The 23,661-nt window shown below is 53.9% G+C and overlaps 1 protein-coding gene across 1 annotated transcript in view; it reads right to left on the bottom strand.

Moving 5' to 3' along the window:
* Positions 1–3,279: 3,279 nt before the first annotated feature.
* Positions 3,280–23,661, bottom strand: part of LOC121151750 (3-phosphoinositide-dependent protein kinase 1) — a 47,644-nt gene continuing 27,262 nt past the window's right edge. Inside the window, exons 6-14 of the mRNA XM_040973537.1 lie at positions 23,312–23,409; positions 20,984–21,059; positions 16,570–16,638; positions 16,241–16,337; positions 14,578–14,751; positions 11,704–11,921; positions 5,210–5,267; positions 4,615–4,767; positions 3,280–4,362 (exon numbers count right to left, since the gene is read on the bottom strand). Coding sequence (XP_040829471.1) covers positions 4,246–4,362; positions 4,615–4,767; positions 5,210–5,267; positions 11,704–11,921; positions 14,578–14,751; positions 16,241–16,337; positions 16,570–16,638; positions 20,984–21,059; positions 23,312–23,409 — 1,060 coding nt within the window. The 3' untranslated portion in view covers positions 3,280–4,245. The remainder of the gene's footprint in view (positions 4,363–4,614; positions 4,768–5,209; positions 5,268–11,703; positions 11,922–14,577; positions 14,752–16,240; positions 16,338–16,569; positions 16,639–20,983; positions 21,060–23,311; positions 23,410–23,661) is intronic.

Genomic DNA, 23,661 nt, shown 5'->3' on the forward strand with positions numbered 1-23,661 from the left:
CATACAACAACGTGGCCCCGAACATGAATTCAATCCAAATAATTCATATATTAGAATTTAAATAACACAGGGTGAACTAGAGGCCAGGGGCCAGCAAATAACCTTATATAAGAATAAAAATACAAAAGTGTAAATCCTAATATCATTGCATTATTTGTTTCCATACTTTTTAAAAACTTCTGCTTTGCCTGTACATCACAGTTACGGCTACAGATCGGGAAGAGTTAGGCGTCTCGCTGCCACTGACCAGACTGTGCCCAGGATCCACCCTGGCGGCTGTTGTTGGAGAGCCGCCACAGCCGCTCCAAGAAGTCACGATTCGATTCAGCCAACGTCCCATCGAGGTACGGTCCCAGGAGAAGCTGCTCACCAGCAGGATGACCTATTTCACGTCCACTGGGCCACAGGTTACAACAGTGTGGAGTTAAATGACTAAAAATGGTTCGCCTCTTGCAACAAAGGTGTCTGTATGCGTTTGGGTTTCTTCACTTTGAAGGAAAGTCAGGGGGAAAACTCAGCATCTAGGGAGGCCCATTCTGCTCCATGCCATGCAACCTGCTGGCACTGCCTCCTCCAGACCAGCACATGTACGCCCGGGCCGTGTCACCTAGGAGGTGGGCGAGGGTATGAGCATGGCACCTGGATGCTCCCTCAGAAACAGACACTTTTAGTCAATCAGTTCATGTGGCACCTTCTCCATCCCACTCTCACAGCTGCCACCCACTTGACGGCGAGCAAGCACTTGGGCTCTGTGGACCAGTGTGAACAGGGGCAGACCCAATGCTGCAAAATCAGACAGCATTGAGACTGGTGCCCTCACAGCATCTCCTGGCAACGCTTGCCCTCCGAATCCAGCGCCTCACCCAGCGCAGAGACCACAGCCAAACTGAGGTGGCTGGACTTGAAGTGACGAGGCAGCATGAGAAGGCCCTCTCTCCACACCAGCCCGGAGCCATACCACCGTGCAATCCTGGGATCTGCCCTTGGCAGGGTTTCCGGCGGGGCCTTTGCCCTGCTGACGGTTCTGAACGGCCCCATGCATTTTCCGACCGTTAAGCAATGGCCAGGTCAGTTCAACGCCTGCTCTCTCTGCGGACTGTGCGGATGCAAACGCAGTACCGTTGTAGACACAAGGACAGGGTCTGAGACCCCACCAAGCACGGGAAGCCTAGCAGCAGATGGGAGAACAGCACGCAAGCACAGCCAGATCCTCACACTGCAAACAGGAAAACGCTGCAGTGCATCCACCGCGACGATGTCACCTTAGCGTTAGGAAAAAGAGCGGTTGTATCGAGACATTCTTTGGAACACAATGCGGTGGGAACCTGCAGTACACAACTAAGGGGTTCTGTTCCTGAACTCTGGGCGTCTAAGCGTCCGAGGAGAGAGCAGCATCTTGGAAATGAACAAACTCTTTGACCCAAATCTACCACTTCTAGGCACCTACGGGGGAGAAAACCAGAGTTACAAATCAAGGATTTATAAGGACACTCGTCACAGCATTATTTCAACAGCGAGAAACTCAGAGCTTCACAGAGGGAAACGGTCAGTGGTCAGGGTGACACCGATGACCATCAGGCACCACACTAAGAGTGTGTTTGGAGAACGGTTCACGGCATGGGAAGATAAAACACCAGTGAGAAAAGGTGGACGCAAAGGGCACACGTGCGCGCTCACAACTGTGTATGGAGGTGGGGAGGGGCAGGCTGCAGACCCAGTGTTCACACGAGTCTCCCCTGGGTGGGCAGCCTACAGTGGATTTAAATAATGACATGTTACTTTTAAGGAGGTACAGGGCAGCCTGTGTACTGATGGGCACCGTTTCCACAAATACCACAGAGCACGGAGGGGGACAAGCAGGGGTCACCCTCAGCCACAGTGTCTCTCCTAACAGGCCTCCAGCACACTGGTCACACACAGGGCCCTCTTGCAGGCGGAGTGGCTCAGTGCTCCACAGCAACGAAACAGCTCTCAAACGTGGCTTCCGTGTCCCCCGAGGGCAGGGCACAGTGGGCTCTGAGAGCCCCTACCGCATGGTCTGCGCTGAGAGGCCAGGAGAGTGTGTCCTTGCCAGCTCTCGGCAAGCCCGGGCTCCAGGAACTATCAGAGTACAGCGCCCTGCTCTCCCCACTTGGACTGACCCACGACTGCACTTCCACCTAGCTGTGCCTGCACACTCGGTGTCAGGCACCTGCATGCCAGCAAAGGTCCAGAGGATGGCTGAAGAAAACCAAAGTGGATGTGAGTAACGGTGGGAAAGAAAACATATATGGATCTGGACCAGGGAGGTTCTGAGGAAAAGGTGACCCCGAGGTCAGCCGGCGCTCGGCCCTGAATGCCGACACTGTGGTTTCCGAGGCGAAGCTCAGGAGGTAGTGGGGCCGCCAGGGGGCAGAGTGCTGCCAGATCTCCCCAGGAGCCTGCCGGGCGTGCCTGTGAGTGCACCGGCCATGGAGGCACTGCCCACTTCCTTGGAACCAGGAGCCCATTTGCACCAGGGGGAGGTGACTTCCTGTACCTGTGGGTGTCACTTGCACACAGACACAGGGCATTCTGAGAAGGAAAAACCACAACAGGGACATGAGCCTGAACGGAAATTCCTGAAACGGCCATGTGAGGCTCACCTGACACAGGAGAGCCTTCCCAAAAGCTGGGGGAGTGGGGTGGCTTCCAAGCCGCAGACCAGGGCCTGTACTGAGCCCTGGGCCTGGGGACACACAGCTCCCACAGAGTGGATAAGGCCCAGGCAGAAACTACTGGAACAATCTGGGGATACCTCTGCTCCCACCACACCCCTCCATGGCACTCACCCCCAATTTGTATAAAGCTACCCTTGGTCAAACAGCTTGAGAAAAAAAAAAAAATCTTTCCTCTCAATTTGGGCCCAACAGACAGGAGGTGGGAGACAGGGGGACCCTGCGGATGCCACTGTGGAAGTCTCATTCCCGGGGGCCCCAGGGGCCCGCACTTCTGGGAGCTGCTGCCTGGGAGGGCTGGGTACCTTCTCTCTCCCAGCAAACCAATGCTGCCCTCCAGGCACCTGGACAGACCTCCAGGACTGAGGCGTGTGCAGCCCATCCCAAGCTGTCCCAGCACCAAAGCCCCCACGGGGATGGCCCTGAAGCTGGCAGGGGATGCCAGGCTGGGCGAACCCTGGTGCAGGGCGCTGCTGCTGCCTCCTGTGCAAACACTTCATTCTTATGGGGCCAGACGGCCTGGCAACACAAGCAGGCTTCCACATTTTCCAAGTGGAGACGTAACCACAGCGTTAGTTCTGAGAAATGTTTAACCACAATGAGAACAGGATGCGCAGGCTGCTGTGTGCCTGTACCCCCAGGAGCCGTCTGCAGAAGACAGAAGCAACCTGGGCCAAGGCAGGACCCTCTCTCAGCCCCCCACATCCAGTGCAGGAGGCCCGCACCCTCCCAGAGATCCCAGGAAGGACCAGAGCCTCACCCCTGCACACGGACACTGTGCCGTTTCCTCTCACTGAACCCAGTGCAGCAGCACCTGTTGGTCTCACCCAGGCTGGGGGAAGAATGACACCTCCTGTGCAATGACCCAGCTGGACAATGAGCAGGCCGCCTGGGACAGTACCCTTCCCAGGCAGGCTCGAGGCTCATGGGCACTGCAGGCCACCACCCCCTGTAGCAGCCTGCCTGCTGACAGACAGCAGGGGCCATCAGAACTATGCCGGGGCCAGGATGGGGGCCCAGCAACATCTCTAGGGTCAAACACGAGGGACCCAAGAAACAGCACACGCACAAAAGCAGAGAGCCCTGTGGCCCAAGGAGGGTTGCCAGCCAACCAGCAGAGGCACGCAGCTGCTCCCAGGTGAGGGGTTCCGTGATGACTGGGGTGGGTGCAGCTCAGAGAACCAAGGACACATCTGTGCCCTCAGCCCCAGCAGAACAGCCTGGGGTCGGCGCGGGGAGGGGTGCGATGCGTGTTCTGACTGCGCTAGGAGAAGCCGGAGATGCTGGTCTGCTCACTAATCTGGCACGCGGAGCCTCCAGGCGCACAGAGCAAGCAGAGCGACCCTGAATTCCTTCTTGTTATGGATTTTGTTCTTTGTGTGGTTGGGTATTTTTTTTTCTTTTCTTTTAAATAAAAAAGCTGCAAGGTTTGCGCCGTCTGTGTTCCCCTTGAGATGGCTGGCAGGTGGTCTGACAGCGTCCTGTGGGGCGGCCGAGCCGCGCTGGGGCACGTGTCCTGGCAGCCAAGGGCAGCCCGGCCGCAGGGCTGTCACTGCACGGCGGCATCAGGGTGGCTCTGGTACCGCTGCCTCCACACCTCCTGGATCTTCCGGCACCACTTATGCGCGTTACCGCTCGGGTCCATCAGGTAGTACGTCCTGTTGGGCTGCAATGAGAGAGCCAGCGGCCTCAGCAAGTCCCTCCCCTCCCCCCACCGTGTGTCCCCACCTGGCCACCATGGGAAGCCCAGTCCTGCTGCCAGTCACTGCAACCTTCAGGCGTTTCCCAGCTCCCCCCAGGTTTGCTGGGATGTGGCAAAGGGCAGACATCGGCTGGAGCCCAGCTGCCCCTTACCCAAGCACAGGGATAAACACAGCAGGGGCACCTGCCTCACCTGCATCCTTGGGCGCCGACTTACTGTGTGCACAAAGAAGGTTTTGAAATTCTTGGCCTCCGGGCGGAGTTCCTGTGACCATGGGATTTCACCTTTCAGGACTTTGTTGACGGGATCCACGTAATATAAATGTGGCCCTTCTGTGAGCAGTAACTGTCTTCGTCGTGCAAATAAACCCTGATATGAAGGAAAGATGCTGCTCAGAAGGCTGCAGAGTGGGGCTGCCAGCGTCTGTCCCCGACTCACTGGCCAGGCACAGGGTCAAGCAGGCCAGAAGCCAAGGTCTAGATGCAACTATATCAGCTAGCTGACATGTTCTAACAGGTATCCCACAAAAGCAAACTGTGTGTGTTTTAAAGCACTTGTAATGACATTTTAGACCACTTGCTGTAACAAAGTGGCAGGAACTGTCTAAGCAGCTGCACGCACAGACTCCATCGGCCAGACTGCTGGTTCAGCCAAGAGGCTGCACACCCCTGTGTCTGGTTAGGCCTCTTTGGCTACTGGCTCTGGAGAGCAAGGACATCATGTCCAGCAAGTGCCGCCTCAGTGTGGGCGTGGGCACAACGTGCAGGATGACAGCTCCCGCTGCCAGGGAAGGGGCAGGGATCCAACTCACCTTTCGCTTATCCACTGGCCCCATTTTTAGTATTAAATTATTTTCTACAAACTGGTGCCTAGGAAAAGAAAGCAAGAGTCAGTGACACCAGTGCCCCGCAGCTCGCCTGGGCACCCCGCTTCCTGCAGAGCTTCTCATCCACACTGCAGGGGAGGTGCAGGGAGCGGGCAGCATGCACCCCCTAGCCAGGGCCCACTGGCGGCTGGAAGCCACACTCCCTGCCACAGCCGAGCTGGCCTGGCTCCCACAGCAGGAATGTGGAAGAGCAGGCTGCCAGCACAGATCTGCAGACAGTCCTGACACTGACCCTCAGCCTGAGAGGCTCTGCAAGCTCTTCTGTTACCAGTTCATGACCTCACCAGACTGGAAATTCCCGATCTGAGCTTCTACTCCCAAACCTGTGTCTGACATCTGAGAAGGCTCGAGAGGCAACGTGGCTCCCGCAGGTCCCTGGGCACAGCCCTCACCAAAGGACCCGCCCTGCTGGTGGAACCTGGCTGTCCTCTGAACTCAGCCACCCGAGGCTTCATCGCCCAGGGCCAAGATTCTGAACAAGGGAAACCCTGTGATCCAATTCACCCTTGCTGGGCACTGCACATACATGTGCACTCACCACCCATGTGACTTTCAACAAGGAGAAACACAAGATTTTTAAAGGAGATATAAATGAGGATGGACATGTGGCCTCCCCAAGCAGAGGACCTGGGTTCAACCCCCCAGCTCTAGCACCTGACTCCCACTCTCTGGTACTGCCGACTGGGAGGGCTGGGCACAAGCTCAGCAGTGGCTCAGCTGGCAGAACCAGGTCCATGCGCCAAACCCAACCCCAGCAGCCCAGCGTCTGCACTGTGCACTCAGGCCTGGCCTTGAGAACACAAGAGGATGGTCCTGACACCCATGAGGGAGAGCCAGCTCTCAGCTTTCACCCTTCTGGCCCTTGCAGGCGTTCAGGGGTGATCTGGAGGAAGAGCAAGTATGGGGGCAAAACAGCCGAGAACAGCATGCTCTCTGCTCTCAAATAAATGAGTTTGTAAGAACTTAGTTTTTTTAAGGAAAGCACACAAAGCACATAGACCCATGAGCACGACCCCCGGAGCCCGGTCTAATCGTGGCTCTTGGCTCATAGACAGCCAGTGGCAAGTAAGGAAGTAAATAAATACAAACCAACCGAGGGAAGACTTGGAAGGCCTCGTCCAGACGGCTGTCCACACAGGGGACAAAGGGCCACCCTGAGCACAGGCCAGCTCAGCCAGGCAAGTTCACCAGGCAGAGCAGAGAGGAGGCTTCTTGGTATTGTTACCTGCGCTGTTTGAGACATTAGCTCCAATGAAATACTGCTCAATCTGCAAGGGAGGTTCTTCTGGGACAAGGGCACAGGCTCTAAACAGAGGGATACTCAGAGCGCAACCGAGAGCACTGGCTGAAGAGCCTGTGGAAAAAGCAGCCAAAGGGCCGGCCCTAGACTGCAGAGAGCGCAGACAAGGGCCACACAGGCTGAGGCTCAGGGAGACTGAGAGAAACACGGTCCAAAGAAGAAATGGCTGGCGCAAAGGAAGCTCAGTGCAACAGCTCCTGACAACAGCTCCCTGGGCCCGCCGAGCCAAGGGCTAAGTGCTGCACAGCAGTGCTCCCAACAGGCCCAGGGTTGAGAGGAGGCCTGACCAACACAGTGACTGGGCAATCTGCCCCAAGGAGCCAGGCCAGGTAACGGCACCTTCACAGCACCCAGTCCTGCTCGCCAGTGCCCCAGTGGCTGAAGCAGAGAGGCCGAGATCAAGGAGGCGCCAAGCTCCAGGACTGCAGTCATTTGGGGCCGTTTGCTTGGTAATTAACCCATTCACTTACAGCTTACTGCTGGTTATTGATCAACTCTGAAACAGCTACCTACTTAACACACTTACGTTCAAACAATTTCCACTCTTAAAAAAAAATGTTCCACTCTGGCTTGGCTCCCCACTTCTGCTTAGTAAAAGACTCAAGAGACCCAACTCGTGTGCCGGCGTGGACAGGACTTACCCGGTGCCTGGCCCAACCCAGCACCTCTGCAGCAATGCCCTGCAGACAGGGACGCTGGGCAAAGGGCCCGTGAGTCACCCCAAGGATGATGACGCACACTCCCTTTTCCTACCTGCAATGCCATGGTTCTTTCCTCCTGAATCTTACTCCACTGATAGAAAAGACATTTGCAAAGCTCGATGACCCAGGGGCAGGATACAGCTTGCATCAGGGAAGGTCCCAACCACCAGAGGGCAGTGTGACATTCACCTGCAGCTTTTGAACCTGCAGCAGGGCTGCCAGCCTGGGTGGCACGGGCCAATGCCCATTCTGCAGCACCAGCTGCAGGACTTCATAGAAATGCCCAAAGCACTTTCCTCCCTCTCTGTCACATCAACTGATGTACACTCCATGGAAGCGCCATCCAAGACCGTTCCCGGTACTGAATTCCTTAGGAAACAGCGGGGTCAGCATCTGGCACAGCGGCTCAGACACTGCCTGGGGCGAGTGCGACGCCTGCAGTGCAGGGATCTCAGTCCCGGCTCCACTGCAACAAGTGGCGCCTCCAGGCCTCGGGCTTCCGGCTACCCAGGTGAGAGACTCGGACTGGGTTCCAGCTCCTGCTCTGGCCTGGTCTAGCCTCGGCTGTCGGCAGGCATGTGGACAGTGAACCTGCGGAGCTCTGTTTCTGTTCCTGTCTTTCAAATAAACAAAACTGAGAGATAAAAACTCAGACCCATTACTTTAAGTACAAATAACAGTCTTATAAGAAAACACGAGGTTCCAGAGAGAAACATCTACCAGGCATGTCCCAGCTGCTCCACTTCCCATCCAGTTCCCTGCTTGTAGCCTGCGTGTGAAAGCCCATCCTCTAAAAACCTTGGGGAACCTGCTCCCACATGAGAGACCTACAAGTCCCTGGCTACTGGCTTCTGATTGGCTCAGCTCTAGCCACTATGCCTACCTGGGGAGTGGATCTGCCTTTTCAATAAAAATAAATCTTGGGCCTGGCATGATAGCCTAGTGGCTAAAGTCCTCACCTTGCACACATCAGGATCCCATATAGGCTCTGGTTCTCATCCCAGCGGCCCTGCTTTCCTTCCACCTCCCTGCCTGTGTCCTGGGAAAGCAGTCAAGGACGGCCCAAAGCCTTGGGACCCTGCACCCGCGGTGGAGATCCAGAGGAAGTTCCTGGTTTCAGATCGGCTCAGCTCTGGTCATTGCAGCTACTTACAGAGTGAATCAGCGGCACTCTGTAAGATCTTCCTCTCTGTCTCTCCTCCTTTCTGTATATCTGACTTTGCAATAAAAATAAATAAATCTTAAAAAAGACCCACCAGACAGCAGTTTTTGAGAATGTTTAAGAGCTGACTGTGAAGTAAACCTACAGCGGGTATTGGCTTCCTGTTGCAGAGAAAACCCCAGGATTTTAAGGTAATGACTGACAAGATGATATAAAGTCACAGAAACTACAGCAGGTCTGAGAACTTTGGGGCTTACAACAATACCAAGATCTCACGAATCCCTAGATTTTCATGTATTTATATCATAAATCTACTTCAGAAAATTCCAGAAAAGACAAGGCACACCCAACCAGATGTGAAAATGACAGAACCCATGTGGCATAAGAATCTCCTCATGCACCGGAGGAGTAAGGAGAAGGCAGGCAGCAACATCTCAGGACAGCCAGACGCTGCTGGACCCAGGGTCCCTGTGCACACCCCACAGTCACTGCGCTGAGGGACAGACGCTGCTGGACCCAGGGTCCTTGTGCAATCCCCAACAGTCACTGCGCTGAGGGACAGACGCTGCTGGACCCAGGGTCCCTGTGCACACCCCACAGTCACTGCGCTGAGGGACAGATGCTGCTGGACTCAGGGTCCCTGTGCACACCCCACAGTCACTGCGCTGAGGGACAGACGCTGCTGGACTCAGGGTCCCTGTGCACACCCCACAGTCACTGCGCTGAGGGACAGACGCTGCTGGACCCAGGGTCCCTGTGCACACCCCACAGTCACTGCGCTGAGGGACAGACGCTGCTGGACCCAGGGTCCCTGTGCACACCCCACAGTCACTGTGCTGAGGGACAGAAGACACGGGCTGCCACATCGGCCTGCAAGGGTGTCTTGTTGAGGGCATCCCGTGTCCTCGCCAGGTGCAGGGCATGGGCCTGACGAGCACTCCGCTAAAAGCTCAGGGCAGAGGCGGCAGGGCCCTGTGATGAGCTGCTGCCCGACCGTGTCAACGCAGCCTGCAACTACGCACAGTATACTCCAAAATTCTGTTCATGTCAAAATTCTTTCCTTCCACTCAGTACAAATTCACTTCAGGGTACAGTGAGTTCAGGGATAGATGTAAATTCCCAGAAAAGTAGATTAAAAAAAAAAAAGACTGATCTAATTATTTATTTGAAAGGCAGACTTAGAAAAACACCTTCCATTCACTGGTTTAATCCGCAAACGGCCATGATGGCTGGAGCTGGAGAGCCAAGAGCCAGGAGCTTCTTCATGGTCTCCCACATGGGAAGCCCTTGGGGCATGCTCTGTGACCTTCTCAAGTTCATTAGCAGGGAGCTGGGTTGGAACTGGAGCAGCCAGGACTCAACTCTGCGCCCATGAGAAATGTTGCTGTACCACAAAGCTGGCTTCCAGAATTATAAATATTGAACTGTTACCTACACGTAACTTTTCCTCCCGATTGCTCAGGGATCCATGGCTAACAGCTGACCCCTCCCCGCTGAAGTCCTCTAGGCCATGCATGCCCTCCCTCCTGCCTTTTCCCACCCAGCAGGCCTGCACGTCTGCCAGGAGCACTGCTCGGCTCTGCACATGGAAGGTAAGCGTGACTCACACGAAGAAGCTTCATGCAGAAAGGGCTTCTCCCTCCCTGGGCTGGGCATTAGAGGGTGTCAGCATCTGCAACTAACACACCATCCCCAGACTAAACACACACTAAAGCAAACATCTGCCAAGGGCTTCCCCATATACATCTGTGCCTTAAGATGCAAAACAGGGGTGGGCCTTAGGTGTGGCAGCTGAGATGGCATTTAGAATGCCTGCCCCCCATCAGAGAACCTGCTTCAAGCCCTGGCTCCCAATGCCAGCTGCCTGCAGAGGCACACCTGGACAGCAGCAGGCACTCGCAGAAATTACCACAAAGGAGACCAGACTGAGTGCTGCTCTGGGATCCTGGTTTCACCCTGACCCAGGCACGGCTGCTGCAAGAATTTAGGGGAAATTAGGAGCTGAAAGGTGGGTGGGGGAGGGGTTAGGGCATGTGTCTGTCTGTTTTTCTATGCCTCTCAAGTAGCTGATTAAATGTCAAAATGTGAGGACTGCTGCTTCGGACGCCCACACCTGTCCTGGGAACGCCTGGGACAGTGCATAGTTCCCGGCTGCTGCATGGGCCAACCCCGGCTGCTGTAGACAGTATGGGAGTGAACCAATAGATGCAAGATCTCTATCTCTGTCACTCAGTCATCCAAATAAATAAAAGTAAATAAAAATAAAAATTCACAAGGAACTGAAGAAGGCAGGACCACTGAGAAGCACAAGCTCCCTGCACTGCTGGTCCAGATCATCAGATGTCCTACAGAATCCACACTGACACTGGCCATGCCTAGGACAGGGGGAAGCTGACATGAAGATGAGGATGGCGGGTCCAGTGCCATGGCACACCAGGCCAGAACTCCTCCACAGCGCCAGCATCCCATACAGGTGCCGGTTTGTTTCCTACTGTTCCACTTCCCATCCAGCTCCCTGCTTACGGCCTGGGAAAGCAAAAGAAGATGGTTCAAGTCCTTGGGTCCTGGCACCCATGTGACAGACCTGGAAGAAGCTCCTGGCTCCTGGTTCTGGATAGGCTCAGCTCTGGTCATTGCAGCCATTTGGGGAGTAAACCAACAGATGGAAGACTGATTCTCTCTCTCTACTCTATTGAAGGGTTTTTTACATTCATGCTGTCCCTGTCTCTGCTGCCCTCATTGACCATCCTTGACCTTCAGGTCCTTCCTTCTGCGATGCATTTCCTCCCTTAACTGATTCAAGACTAAGCTGTAGAATGAAGACTGTAGCTGGAATGTGTTACTGATTGCTACGATATTGAGAACTTCCTGACCCAGGCTCAGGATGGAGAACATCCTGCTTTAAGGTGAAACAAATGGCAGAATTACCCTTGGAAACACCTATTTGACCTTGACGTAAAAAGTCTGTGCCGGAGTTTGTGACTGTTTCTGTATAAATGAAGCGGACAGCTTTCTCGCACGGTCCATTACGATCCTGGAATCGTAGTGGTCTGTTTTATTTTCTCTACACCTACTCCACGCACCCTTCTCGAGTTCCGAACTCGGCTGGAGCGGGGCCTGGGCACATGGAGGCTGTCCACACCCCTCTGCCCTGCTCTGTTCCCTCTGGAGCACTGGAGGCGTGAGCAAGGTTCCACCGCAGTGCCATCCTGGGCCACCATGCCCTAGCCCACACCTTCCTAAAGGAGGACCTTACCAGGGGTTTCCACCGGCCTGCTTCTCCAGTAACAACCTCTTCTCATCTTCAGAAAACTGTAAGTCCAGTTCAAAAGAATTAGTGTCCAAATCGTGGATGTACTGCTCTATGTTGCTGCCGGAGCTCGGGGTCAGGCCGGCGTCTGTGGCAGACAAGGAGTGGGAGGAGGACGAGGCTGACACCTGCATGCAGCCAAACTGGCTCAGGAGGTTATCGTACTGCAGGAGAGAGCAGAAAGCGTTTTACTCACCTCCCCAGGTCTCTCTCACACACACTCCACACCCAGGAGAGCCCACCCACCCACACACACATACTCACACACCCAGGAGAGCCCCCTCCCCCCACCTCTCCCACAGCAAGGGAAGTAGTGTTATTTCTCCTGCAAAGGCCAGGGCAGCTCTGATGCTGTTCCCCTAGACAGCTGGCCACAGAACTGAGGCAGTCTTTCCCCATAGGAACAGGGGTAAGCAAAGGGTGAACGTCCAGTCTTCATTTCCAAGAGGGGCCCTAGGACCCTCACGCAACGTGACCCCAACAGGTCCCCAGAGACCAGACCTGCCAGGGAGAGAGGCGACCAGTGCACGTGCAGCATTTCCATGGAGGGGCATGACGGCAGCTGGGCCAAGTGTTCTGTGGGATCCTAACCCTGGCGTCAGTAATGACGCTCTAATTCAGTGCTGGTGGTCAACTCTGAAAATGAGTATTCTTCTAATTTCAGCAAAGACTAGACACGATACACACACAAAGGTTGCCAGGAGAAAACTGGGAAAGAGTTTCAGTAACAGCACAATCACTTGGTGAGGCCAGGTAAGTCCCACGGCTGTGATTCAGTTCCCTGCTGACACTTTGCTCCTGAGAAAGCAGCGCAAAATGGCACAAGTGCTTGAGCTCCCGACGCTCACATTAACCTGAGCCACCGTGGCTACTGGGCAATGAACTAGCCAACAGATCTGTCTTCCGACTCTCCTTCTCTGTGTTAACTCTTTCAAGTAAAAATAAAGAAATCTTAAACAAATAAACACTGGCTTGAGGTCATGCTTCACATGCATCAGGGCCTCGCAGGGCTGCCCCACCCCCTTCCTCCAAAGACGCCCAGTTCTGCCAGAGCCACTGCTCACGTGCTCAAAGGCCATGCAGGATGAGCGCCTGAGAGAGACCTAGACTGAGGCAAGGTCCCTTCCCCAACCACAACTGCGACATCAGGACATGTGGGGACACGGGGGAACCTGCTTGCCTCACGCCCAGGTCAGGCGGAGATGCTTCCTGTTGTGGGGACATGGCCAACACCTCCCACACCGGCAGACACTGTTCACGGTGTCATCTTCTGCCTGCCTCACTGTCTGTGACATCAGCTCCACAGAGCTCTCAGGCAGCACTTCTCAAGGCTGAGCACAAACCAACTCACTGCAAGCCAGTGAACCAAGAGGTAACGCCTCCAGACACACAGGGCAGCCAGCACTGGGCGGAGAGGGCAGCAAGCGCTCACTGCCTCCTCCAGACAAATGCCCAGTCCCTGAGCTACCAAGCACTACAGCCCCTGGACACCTTCAGAACTCAGCTGCCCCACACCAGTGACCAGTAACAGGGTATGGGACCTAACGACTAAAATGCCAGTTGCCAGTCCGTGACACTGGCACAGGGCAGGCAGACCTGGTGCGGTGGGGTGGGCTCTGCAGTTGGCACAGGGCAGGCAGACCTGGTGCGGTGGGCTTTGTGGGAGCCACCGGCTACGGCAGCTGGCACAGGGCAGGCAGACCTGGTGGGGTGGGCTTTGTGGGACCCACCGGCTGCGGCAGCTGGCACAGGGCAGGCAGACCTGGTGGGGTGGGCTTTGTGGGACTCACCGGCTGCGGCAGCTGGCACAGGGCAGGCAGACCTGGTGGGGTGGGCTTTGTGGGACCCATTGCCTGTGGCAGCTGGCACAGGGCAAGCAGACCTGGTATGGTGGGCTCTGTGGGATCCACTGGCTGCGGCAGCTGATCCCCAAGAACAGCATCCCATGGAGCATCAAGAGGGCCGCAGGCAGGAGAGTGGGGTGCAGTGGGAGAACAAGGGGGCCAAAGACGCTCTCCAAGCCTGGCTCCCTGAGTCTGAACAGAAAGGGCATTTCAGGAGAGGAGAAGGATGGCTGAGAAGACTGTGACTCTGCCATACAGTTAGTTACGCCACTGCATGCAGCACCAGCATTCCCTAGGGGCACTGGTTCATGTCCCGGCTGCTCCACTTCCCATCCAGCTTCCTGCTAACGTGCCTGGGAGGGACGTGCTTGGGTCCCTACACCCACATGGGGGACCCAGAGGAAGCTCCTGGCTCCTGGTTTCAGCCTGGCCCAGCCCTGGTCATTGCAGCCAGTTGGGAAGTAAACCAGCAGGTGCAAAATCTCTTTCCTGAGCACGCATTCATGCATGCTCAATCTGTAACTATTCCTTTTCGAATAAATAAAAAAATGAGGTGGGGAGGAGGTGGAGGCTGTGCCAGACAGCAGGCAGAAAACATAGGAACCTTCTCTCTGCAAGAGCTAAAACCAGTAGCACTTGTAATCTGGCTGTGGTTGATTTTTAGATGCAATCTAGAATTTTGTCCACTGCACTGAAGTTCACACATTGTCCCTGGCTGGAATGTCACGAGTACAGGAGTTCACTCAGAAACTCAGTAACACCGACAGCACACAACTTTTAGTGTGTCTGTTTGGACTGGTGGGAGGGGAGGGAAACCAGAGAGAAAAATTCATCCAACCAAAGGTCCCCTGCAGACCACTGACTGTGGCAGCCAAGCGCTCCACCAGCCACAGGCCTAGCTCATTCCTCTAACAGACGCTGGGCCTGCAGGGCAGGAGCCTCAGCTGCCATGCCGGGCCACACCAAAATCACTTACGTTGCCATAGCAGTCCTCGTCGTCCTCAGACATGGCCGGAAGGTAGGCGGTCAACTTCGGGGGTGTCTGCTGATGCAGGTTCTCCCATGTGATGGACTCAAAGAAGGGATGAGCTCTGAGAGGGCCGTACCCGTCCATCTCCTCACAGCCTAACCGCTTTGTGGCATCTAAAACCTTAAGTCATAGTCACGGTAAGTCACTAGCAGGTCCACGGCCATCCTCACGCCCAGCCTGGGGCTCCCCCACCTCTCTCTCCTCTCCATCCTTCCTTCCTACAGGTGCATTCAAATGCAATCACAGGATACAGTGAACAGCAAGTCAAGCTGGAACTTGGCCCAGTACCCATCTGGAATGCGAGTGTCATAGGTGGCACCTTGTGCTGCACCATGATGCCAGTCAACTGTTTAAAGTATTGACTCTATCAGGGCTGGTGATGCAGAGCAGCAGGCAGCTTCCACCTCCAACACAAGCACCTTACATGGGCAACAACTGTCTCATTTCCAATCCAGCCAATAAGCCTGGGAGAGCAAAGATGACCCAAGTGGGCCCTCAGACCCATGCGGGAGATCCAGAGGAAGCTCTGGGTTCCAATCTGACCCAGGACGACCACTGCACTTATTTGGGGAATGAATCAATGGATAGAAGAGCTCTCTATCTCATTGTGTCTCCCCTTCTCTCTCTGTTACCTGTGCCTTTCAAATAAATCTTGAAAAAAAAAAAGAAAGAAAGAAAGGAAGAAAGAAAGACCAACACACGGCTCAGCACGTAAATCAGTATTTCCAGCGCAGCATGCTGGCTCACGTCCCAGCTCCTGGTGACACAACCCCAGCACATGGGGTTCTGCCGCCACGGCAGTGACTAAGACGAAGGTCCAGGCTCCTGAGGAGTGAGCCAATGGATGCAAGACCTCTCTGTCTCTCCCTCTGTCACTTTACATTCTAACAAATAAATAAATATTTATAAAGAAAATCTGGGGCCCAGCAGCGTGGCCTAGAGGATAAAGTCCTCGCCTTGAACGCACCGGAATCCCATATGGGCGCCGGTTCTAATCCCGGCAGCTCCACTTCCCATCCAGCTCCCTGCTTGTGGCCTGGGAAAGCAGTCGAGGACAGCCCAAAGCTTTGGGACCCTGTACCCGCATGGGAGACCCAGAAGAGGTTCCTGGTTCCCGGCTTTGGATTGGCGCAGCACCGGCCTTTGCGCTAACTTGGGGAGTGAATCATCGGATGGAAGATCTTCCTCTCTGTTTCTCCTCTCTCTGTATATCTGACTTTCCAATAAAAATAAATAAATCTTCAAAAAAAGAAAAGAGAAAAAAATCTGACACAAACAGACTTGGGTTCACAGCCCCTGGACTCTCCCATCAGTAACTCCAGATGCTGAAGAGCAAACGAGACAATAACTTGCATCTTATCATTTGTGTCAGGGAGGGAAGGGGAGCAGGAGGAAGGGAATATCATTATATTCTCTGCCTTTCAAATTAAAAAAATCCAAAAAAAAATTTTTTTGCATCTACAAACTACACTGAATCTGCTGGAAACTAAAACTAATTTTTTTTCTTTAATAAAGTCAAGGCTGTTGGAGAAAGGAACTAAGAATCAGAGAGAATGAGCAGAGCCTGCGCCTCACCCCCGCCGCCCGGCAGAAGCACAGAAACATTTACCAGGAGCTTTTCCACAAGGTCCCTTGCCTTAGGGAAGAATTTGTCTGGAAAGTCATATTCCAACTTAATGATCTTCTGGAATATAAGATACTCATTCCTGTGGGATGCAAAGAGAGACGAGCAGCAGTCATTCCCAGCAAGGTGCACACACTTCCCCATGCTGACAGCACTCGCCCTGGAGCCCAGTGCCAGTCAGACAGAGGTGACCGGAGTCACTGGACACAGCCCTTGCTCCGCCCCGACCACGACTCCACCAGGGAGGCACAGACAGTATGGCGGTGGGCAGTGCACGCGAGGGGCTCGGAAGCTCAGGGGTGCCATCTCCTTACCCGGCTCGGAACGGTGGTAATCCTGCCACAAGCTGGTATATTATGCATCCTAGAGCCCAAAGGTCTGAACTTTAAGGTGTGGAAAAGAACAGAAAAAAGCATTGGTAACATTGAAGCAGCAAGTTCAGCTCAAGTTCCATCTGTCTGCACCCCGCTCTGCTGAGGCCAGCAGAGGACACCGCCCTCCTTGGGAGGCCTCCCCGAGACCCACGCTGCTCAGCAGCTGGCCTGCAAAGCCATGAAAACTTCCATGAAGGGAGAGAGCTGAGCTGCTGCGCATTGGGCACGGGTCAGTTGTTACAGGCAAGGCCAACTTCAGTTTCAGAGGAAAACCTGACTCGACAGCACCCTCCCTGTGTGTGGAGGTGCTGAGGTCAGCAGGAGGGCTTGCCCCAGTCAGCAGCAAGTCAGGACAGCTCAGACCCAGTCGCTGCGCACGTCTAAGCGTGTAAAGGCACAGTCGCCCAAGGGCAGGGCTTTGCACACCCTGTGCCTCCTCTGAACATTCCCATTAAGTACTGCAGAAATAAAATAGTACAGGCATCGATTTCTTCTTATTATTTTTTAAGATTCATTAGCTTTCATTTGAAAGGCAGAATAACAGAGAAGAAAGACAGAGAGAGAATTTTCCATCCGCTGGTTCACTCTCCAAATAGCCGCAAAGGCTGGGGTTGTTCAGTGTGAAACCAGGACCCAGCAGCCTTCTCCAGGCCTCTCACACGTGGGTGCAAGGGTTCCAGGTACTTGGCCATTCTCTGCTGCTTTCCCAGGCCATCAGCAGGAGATGGCTCAGAAGCAGAGCAGGCAAGTCTCGAACCAGCACCCATACAGGACGCAGGTGCACAGGCAGAGGTCTAAGATGTTGTTCCACAGTGCTAGTCCCTAGCCATCAATTTCTGTCAGTTGTTTTCTGAGAACATGGCCAACTGTAGACCCTGGCCCCCGTCCTGAGCTCTGCCCTTCACATCTGCTCTCACTCCACCTCCTAGCCTTCATTCTCACAGCCAGGCTCAAAGCCCTGCTGCATGGGCAGCAGCTTGACAGGCATGTCTGGGGTCTAGCTTTCTCGTCTATTCCTGGCCCCTCCCTCTAAGCACCAGGGTTTATGCAGGGCTCAGGGGCTGCCAACACAGGTTCTGGAGGATGAAATAATAAGGTGTGGTGAAAACCATCCCTCGAAACAACAGACCAGCACAGTACGAGGCTCCTGGGGGAAGTCTATGTCCTGGTACTGCAGATCACCAGCACCCACAAGGCCTGGCACAGCCAAGGCACTGGAGGTAGATTTCAAACTATAATCGCTTACGGGCAGGTTCTGTGCGGCAGGTCACCAGCCTCCTGCATCAGAGCACTTGGCGCATGTGCCCCAGTAGACCCCACTGCTAATCTAGCTTCCTGCTAATGCTTCCTGGCAGGCAGCCGGTGATCTGAGCAGGGACTGCACTGTAAGCAGAGCTCTACCACGGGTGCCATGCAGAGCCCTGGGAACAGGCACAAGCTGGGTCAGCCCTTCAAATGCAGAGGGACTCACCGCAGCCAGGCTGCGACACCCAGCCTGGTAGCACAGAGGCCCTGCCACATGCGGGAACAGGAGCGCCACGCAGAGCCCAGCAGCAAGGAACACATCAGACACAACAACCTCAGCACGGCAGCGCTGTGGCGCTGTGTGGAAAGCCAACGCAGATGCAGCGCTAGCATGATTTCCAACTGCTCTACTTTCAATCTGGCTTCCTGTCAATGTGTCTGAGCAGGCGCTCGGCCCCTGCCTCCTCAGGTGAGACCTGGATGGAGCTCCAGTTTTTGCCTTCAGCCAGGACCAGGTCCAAAACCGCCCACTGTGGCCTTCTGGGGAGTGAACCAGCAGATGGAAACAGCTCGTTCTTCCTCTCCTCCTATCACTCTGCCTTTCAAATGAATAAAATAAATCTTAAAAAAGAAAATCACGCAGCTGATAATTTCAATCATATGGGAAAAGGTTCACGATAATGATCTCAATGGTCAGAAATTGGCCATCCAGGATGACACTAACAGCTAAGAACTACTGTAAAATACAGAAAATGGAAGGGACAAATTGACCAGACATACATATAGCAAACTTTTTTAAGTACTGAATGATCTGGGAGATTTATTTTCCAAGAATATTTTTCAGAGACCCGGCGTGATAGACTCCTAGCTAAAGTCCTCTCCTTGCATGCGCCAGGATCCCATATGGTGCTGGTTCATGTCCCAGCTGTTCCACTTCCCACCCAGCTCCCTGCTTAGGGCCTTGGAAAGCAGTCAAGAACAACTCAAAGCCTTAGGACCATTATTCACCTACGTGGGAGACACAGAGGAAGCTCCTTAAGATCGGCTCAGCTGCAGCCACCGCAGCACTTGGGGAGTGACCCACCAGACGGAAGATCTTCCTCTCTTTTCCCTCCTCTCTGTATATCTCACTTTCCAATAAAAATAAATAAATCTTAAAAAAAAGAAGGAAATCTTTTTAAGGTTTATTTTACAGACAGAAAAGAAGAAAACAGAGAGAAAAGGCAAGAGGAAAGAGTGAAGGAGGAATGGGGAGGTGGAGGGGGGGGGAGAGAGAGAGAGAGAGAGAGAGAGAGAGAGAGAATGAATCTTCTATTTGCTGATTCACTTCCCACTTGACCACAATGGCCAACGCTGGGCCACTTCGCACCCAGCTCTCTTTGCACAGCCCACATGGGTCGCAGGGTCCAAACACTTGACTTGGGGTATCGTTCTTTGTTGTTTTTTTTAAAAATTATTTTATTTTTATTTATTGGAAAGGCAGGTATATAGAGAGGAGGAAAGATAGAAAGATCTTCTGTCCGCTAGTTCACTCCCCAAGCAGCCTCAATGGCTGGAGCCGATCCGAAGCCGGGAGCATGGGGCCTCTTCCGGGTCTCCCACACAGGTGCAGGGTCCCAAGGCTTAGGGCCGTCCTCGACTGCTTTCCCAGGCCACAAGCAGGGAGCTGGATAGGAAGTGCAGCAGCCAGGATACAAACTGGCACCGAATCCTGGCAGATGCAAGGCAAGGAGTTAGCCACTGGGCTGTCACAATGCACCCAGGCCATCTACTCTTGCTTCTTCCAGGCCACCACTATAGAGCTGGGAGCTGATATGAACCTACACCCATTAGGATCCTGGCGCTTCACAAGAGAATTAGCCAGCTAAGCCATTGCACTGGGCCCTAAATAAACATTTGTAAAAACCAAAGCAGCCTGGAGACTGCATCGCCCCAGGGTGCTGCTCACCCTTCCTTCGGGTCTTGTCGTAAGATTTCTGTCCAGGGCTCCCTAAACCTACAATTTTATTTATTTATTTATTTTTGAAGTTGTCAACCTTAGAAATCCCTGCACTCCGTCATTTATTCTCTCAGAGTGGCTCCTGTCATTTAAGGTCACACCCTGGGACCTCCCACAGCCAGACATGGACAGTACCGCACTACCAACTCAGGTGAGGGATCAGTGTGCCAGGAAGCAGTCTTTGCCTGGCATGGCGTGCAAGGAACCCCAGCCATCCTTCCTGCCATAAGCCCTGCCATCCTGGAGGTACTTCCCACACAGGAAGTCAGAGCCACAGAGAGAGGGAGAGACAGAGACCTCTCATCTGTCATTCACAACCTCCCACCTCAACCCTCCCCGTGACTAGGCCAGGCAGAAGTTAGGAACTTGCACCGGGGTCTCCCACATGGACGGCCAACACTTGGGCCATCGTGTACTGCTTCCTGAGACACACCACTAAGAAGCTGGATCCAAAGCTGAGCAGGAAAGACAATAACTGGCACCCAAATGGGAATGCTGGCATTGCAGGTCGCAACTTTACCCTTTAGGCCATGACACCCCAGCTCCCCACACTTCTGAATTCCACATTCTAATACCACCTCTTGGTCCCACGCAGCACAGGGCCTTGTGCTCTCCCTGTAAATGGCCAGCAGCTGTGCGAGCATCCTTCCTCTGAGGCTCAGCTGCCCTGTGGAGAGATGCTCCCCCTACCGACTAGCACTTTCACAGCTTACCAGGAGAACACCTGCCCCGCCTCCTGCCCCGGCCCAGCACTGGAAGCCTCAGAGAGCACCACTTGCAACTTCCTCCACCTACCCTTGGCTGCCCCTCCCACAGCTCCCCAGCCGGTGACAGAGGGGTCCCGAGTGCTATGGACACGGTGGACATCCCCCCTGCCCCACCTGGCAGGGCAGATTTCCTGAAGATCAGGATCAAACCAGTAACCAAAAAGCAACCACCAACCCAGGAAGTGTAAACTACATAACAAGCATGAGTCAGGGAAAACAGTGGTGGGAAGTAGAATGCTAACTTCCTGCAAAGCATGCTGGGACAATTTACAGCCTGAGGTACTCTGTCAAAAGCTTCCTAGCCACAGGAGGAAGAAGTTGAGGGCAGACTGAAGCTGGTTACCTCTTACAGGCTGATTTCTCCGTGAGCAGCTCTGGAGAAACATACTGCGCCGTTCCTACGAACGAGTTGGCCCTGGCTGGGAAGAGGGAGAAACAGAAGGTCATGCTCAGAGATGCCTCCAGGGACCATCAGGGACCAGCAGAGCAGCCCCAGCACGGCTTATCCCACAGACAGCGTGGCCTCAACTGGGTGGACCAGACCTCCCTGGCAGCACAGCCTGGTTACCCATGGTGGAATGGCAGAGTGCCTGCGGGTTTGCCTCCAAGGCCCTCCACTCACGGACATCTGCTGGTCCTAGAATACTGTGCCCCTCCTTCCTGGCCCTTCCCGCCTGTTACATGCCTACAAAACAGCTCATCTTACTCACCCATCATTGCAGGCAGTAGCCCCACAAGAATGGGGCACCCAAAGGACAGAGACATGTCTATTCTACCAGTAAGAACTGAGCTGCTGGGCCTGGCACAGTAGCCTAGCAGCTAAAGTCCTCGCCTTGAACATGTTGGGATCCCATATGAATGCCGGTTCTAATCCTGGCAGCTCCACTTCCCATCCAGCTCCCTGCTTGTGGCCTGGGAAAGCAGTGGAGGACAGCCCTAAGCCTTGGGACCCTGCACCCGTGTGGGAGACCCAGAAGAGGCCCCAAGCTCCCGGCTTCGGATCAGCTCAGCTCCAGCCATTGAAGCCGCTTGGGGAGTGAACCAATGGACAGAAGATCTTCCTCTCTGTCTTTCCTCCGCTCTATATATCTGCCTTTCCAATTAAAAAATTTAATAAAATCTTAAAAAAAAAGTGTTGTTTTTTAAAAAAAAGAACTGAGTTGCTAAAACACACAGCAGACAAGTCATAGTCACGCAGGGACAGCCCTCAGGAACTAAGGGCCCACAGAAGGAGCAAGACTCAGGCTCTGCCGCCTCTGGTCCTGGTACCTGCGACACAGGATGCACAACTCCCTGCACACACAAGACTGAACCCCTCTTCGCTGGAGATGCTCGTGCTGCCAAGAACCAAGAGGTTCCCTCAGCTGCCAAATGGCTGACCGAGCAGCCTGGGGCACAGAAGGCCCAGACCTCAACACAGCAGTCACAGCGCCCTGGGCTGCCCGTTCCTTGTCCTGCGCCCAGGCCCGGGGAGGCTCACAGCCTTGGTCCCTTCAGTAAACCATTTTCATGCCAAGACCACGGCTGGGGCAGGCATTGTGGGTAGTGCACGTCAGCATTCCACATGGGTGCCAATTTGTCCCAGAACTCCACTTACAATCCAGCTCCCTGCAATTAGCATGGGAAAAGCAACAGAAGATGGTTAAGTGTTTGTGACCCTGCCACCCACTGGAGAGACCCAGATGAAGCTCCTGAGTCCTAAATCGGGCGTGGCCCAGGACTGGCTGTCATAGCCATGTGGGGAGTGAACCAAGGCTTGCAAGATCTCTGTCTCATCACTCCTCCCTCTCTGCAACCTAGACTTTCAAAATAAGTGAATTTAGAAACAAAATAAACAAAAAAACAAAAACATGGTATCATTTCTATCCCTGAATGATGTTACAAAAAAGAAAGAATTCTAAAATGGAAGAAATCATAGAGCCAAACACAATGAAAGCCATTCGACTACATAAAGAACCGAAGAGATGCAAATGAAAACCTGGTGCATCAAATCAGCAGAGAGAAAGTCAAGGGAATTCTCAGGGTCTGACTACGGAAGTGGGCATCGCTCTGACTCCTGGTAGCCCTTCTCCCAATGACGCTCCCCGCCAGCGCGCCTGGGCAAGCAGAAGAGCAAGCGCCGGAGCTTTGCCGGCTGCCGGCCACCTGGAGAATGGACAAGCAGACTGACAGACCTCTCCCTCCCTACCTCCCTTTCTATAATTTCTGCTTTCCAAGTAAGAAAATAAATCTTTAAAATGATAATAAAGGGACTGCCACGGTGGCCTAGCATCTAAAGTCCTCGCCCTACACGCGCCGGGTTTCCATATGGGCGCTGGTTATAATCCTGACGGCCCTGCTTCCCATCCAGCTCCCTGCCTGTGGTCTGGGAAAGCAGTTGAGGACGGCCCAAAGCCTTGGGATCCTGCACCCATGTGGGAGACCTGGAGGAGGCTCTTGGTTCTGGATTCCGGCTGCTTGGGGAGTGAATCAGTAGATGGGAGATCCTCCTCTTTATCTCTCCTCCTTTCTGTATACAGAGATCCCCGATGCAGGACCCTCGCCTGAGACAGCCCAGCCCCTGCCTTCAGCAGCAAAGGCCCCACACGCTCGGGAGTAGTGCACTCCCAAGGGGCTGGAAGCAGGCCCCAGTACACAGCTGAGCCCTCTCTGGGCTTAGAAACTCACATACCTTGCTTGCTCGCTGGAGACAACACCTTGGCTGTTCCAAAGTCTGTGATCTGTATGTGCATGTCTTCATTTAACAGGATGTTTTCTGGTTTAAGGTCCCTATAAAAGAATTCACATGGGAAGTGAAGTACTTAAAAGAGAGGCTTACCACACCCCTGGGCACTGCTGAATATGAGCAAACCAATGGGCAGGGCCAACCAGAAGCACAACCCCAAATTCACGGACAAAAAAGGACATGCAGGCGTGTGGACTACACACACCACTTTACAGACTCATACACAAAGGGTTTAGAAACACTTCTAATAGGGCTTTAACAGAAAATGAGACAGGAGAAGTACACAAAAAAGCTAC

The sequence above is a fragment of the Ochotona curzoniae genome, unplaced genomic scaffold, assembly GCF_017591425.1.
Source record: "Ochotona curzoniae isolate NIBS_2020 unplaced genomic scaffold, NIBS_Ocur_1.0 contig_2321, whole genome shotgun sequence".
Lineage (NCBI taxonomy): Eukaryota > Metazoa > Chordata > Mammalia > Lagomorpha > Ochotonidae > Ochotona > Ochotona curzoniae.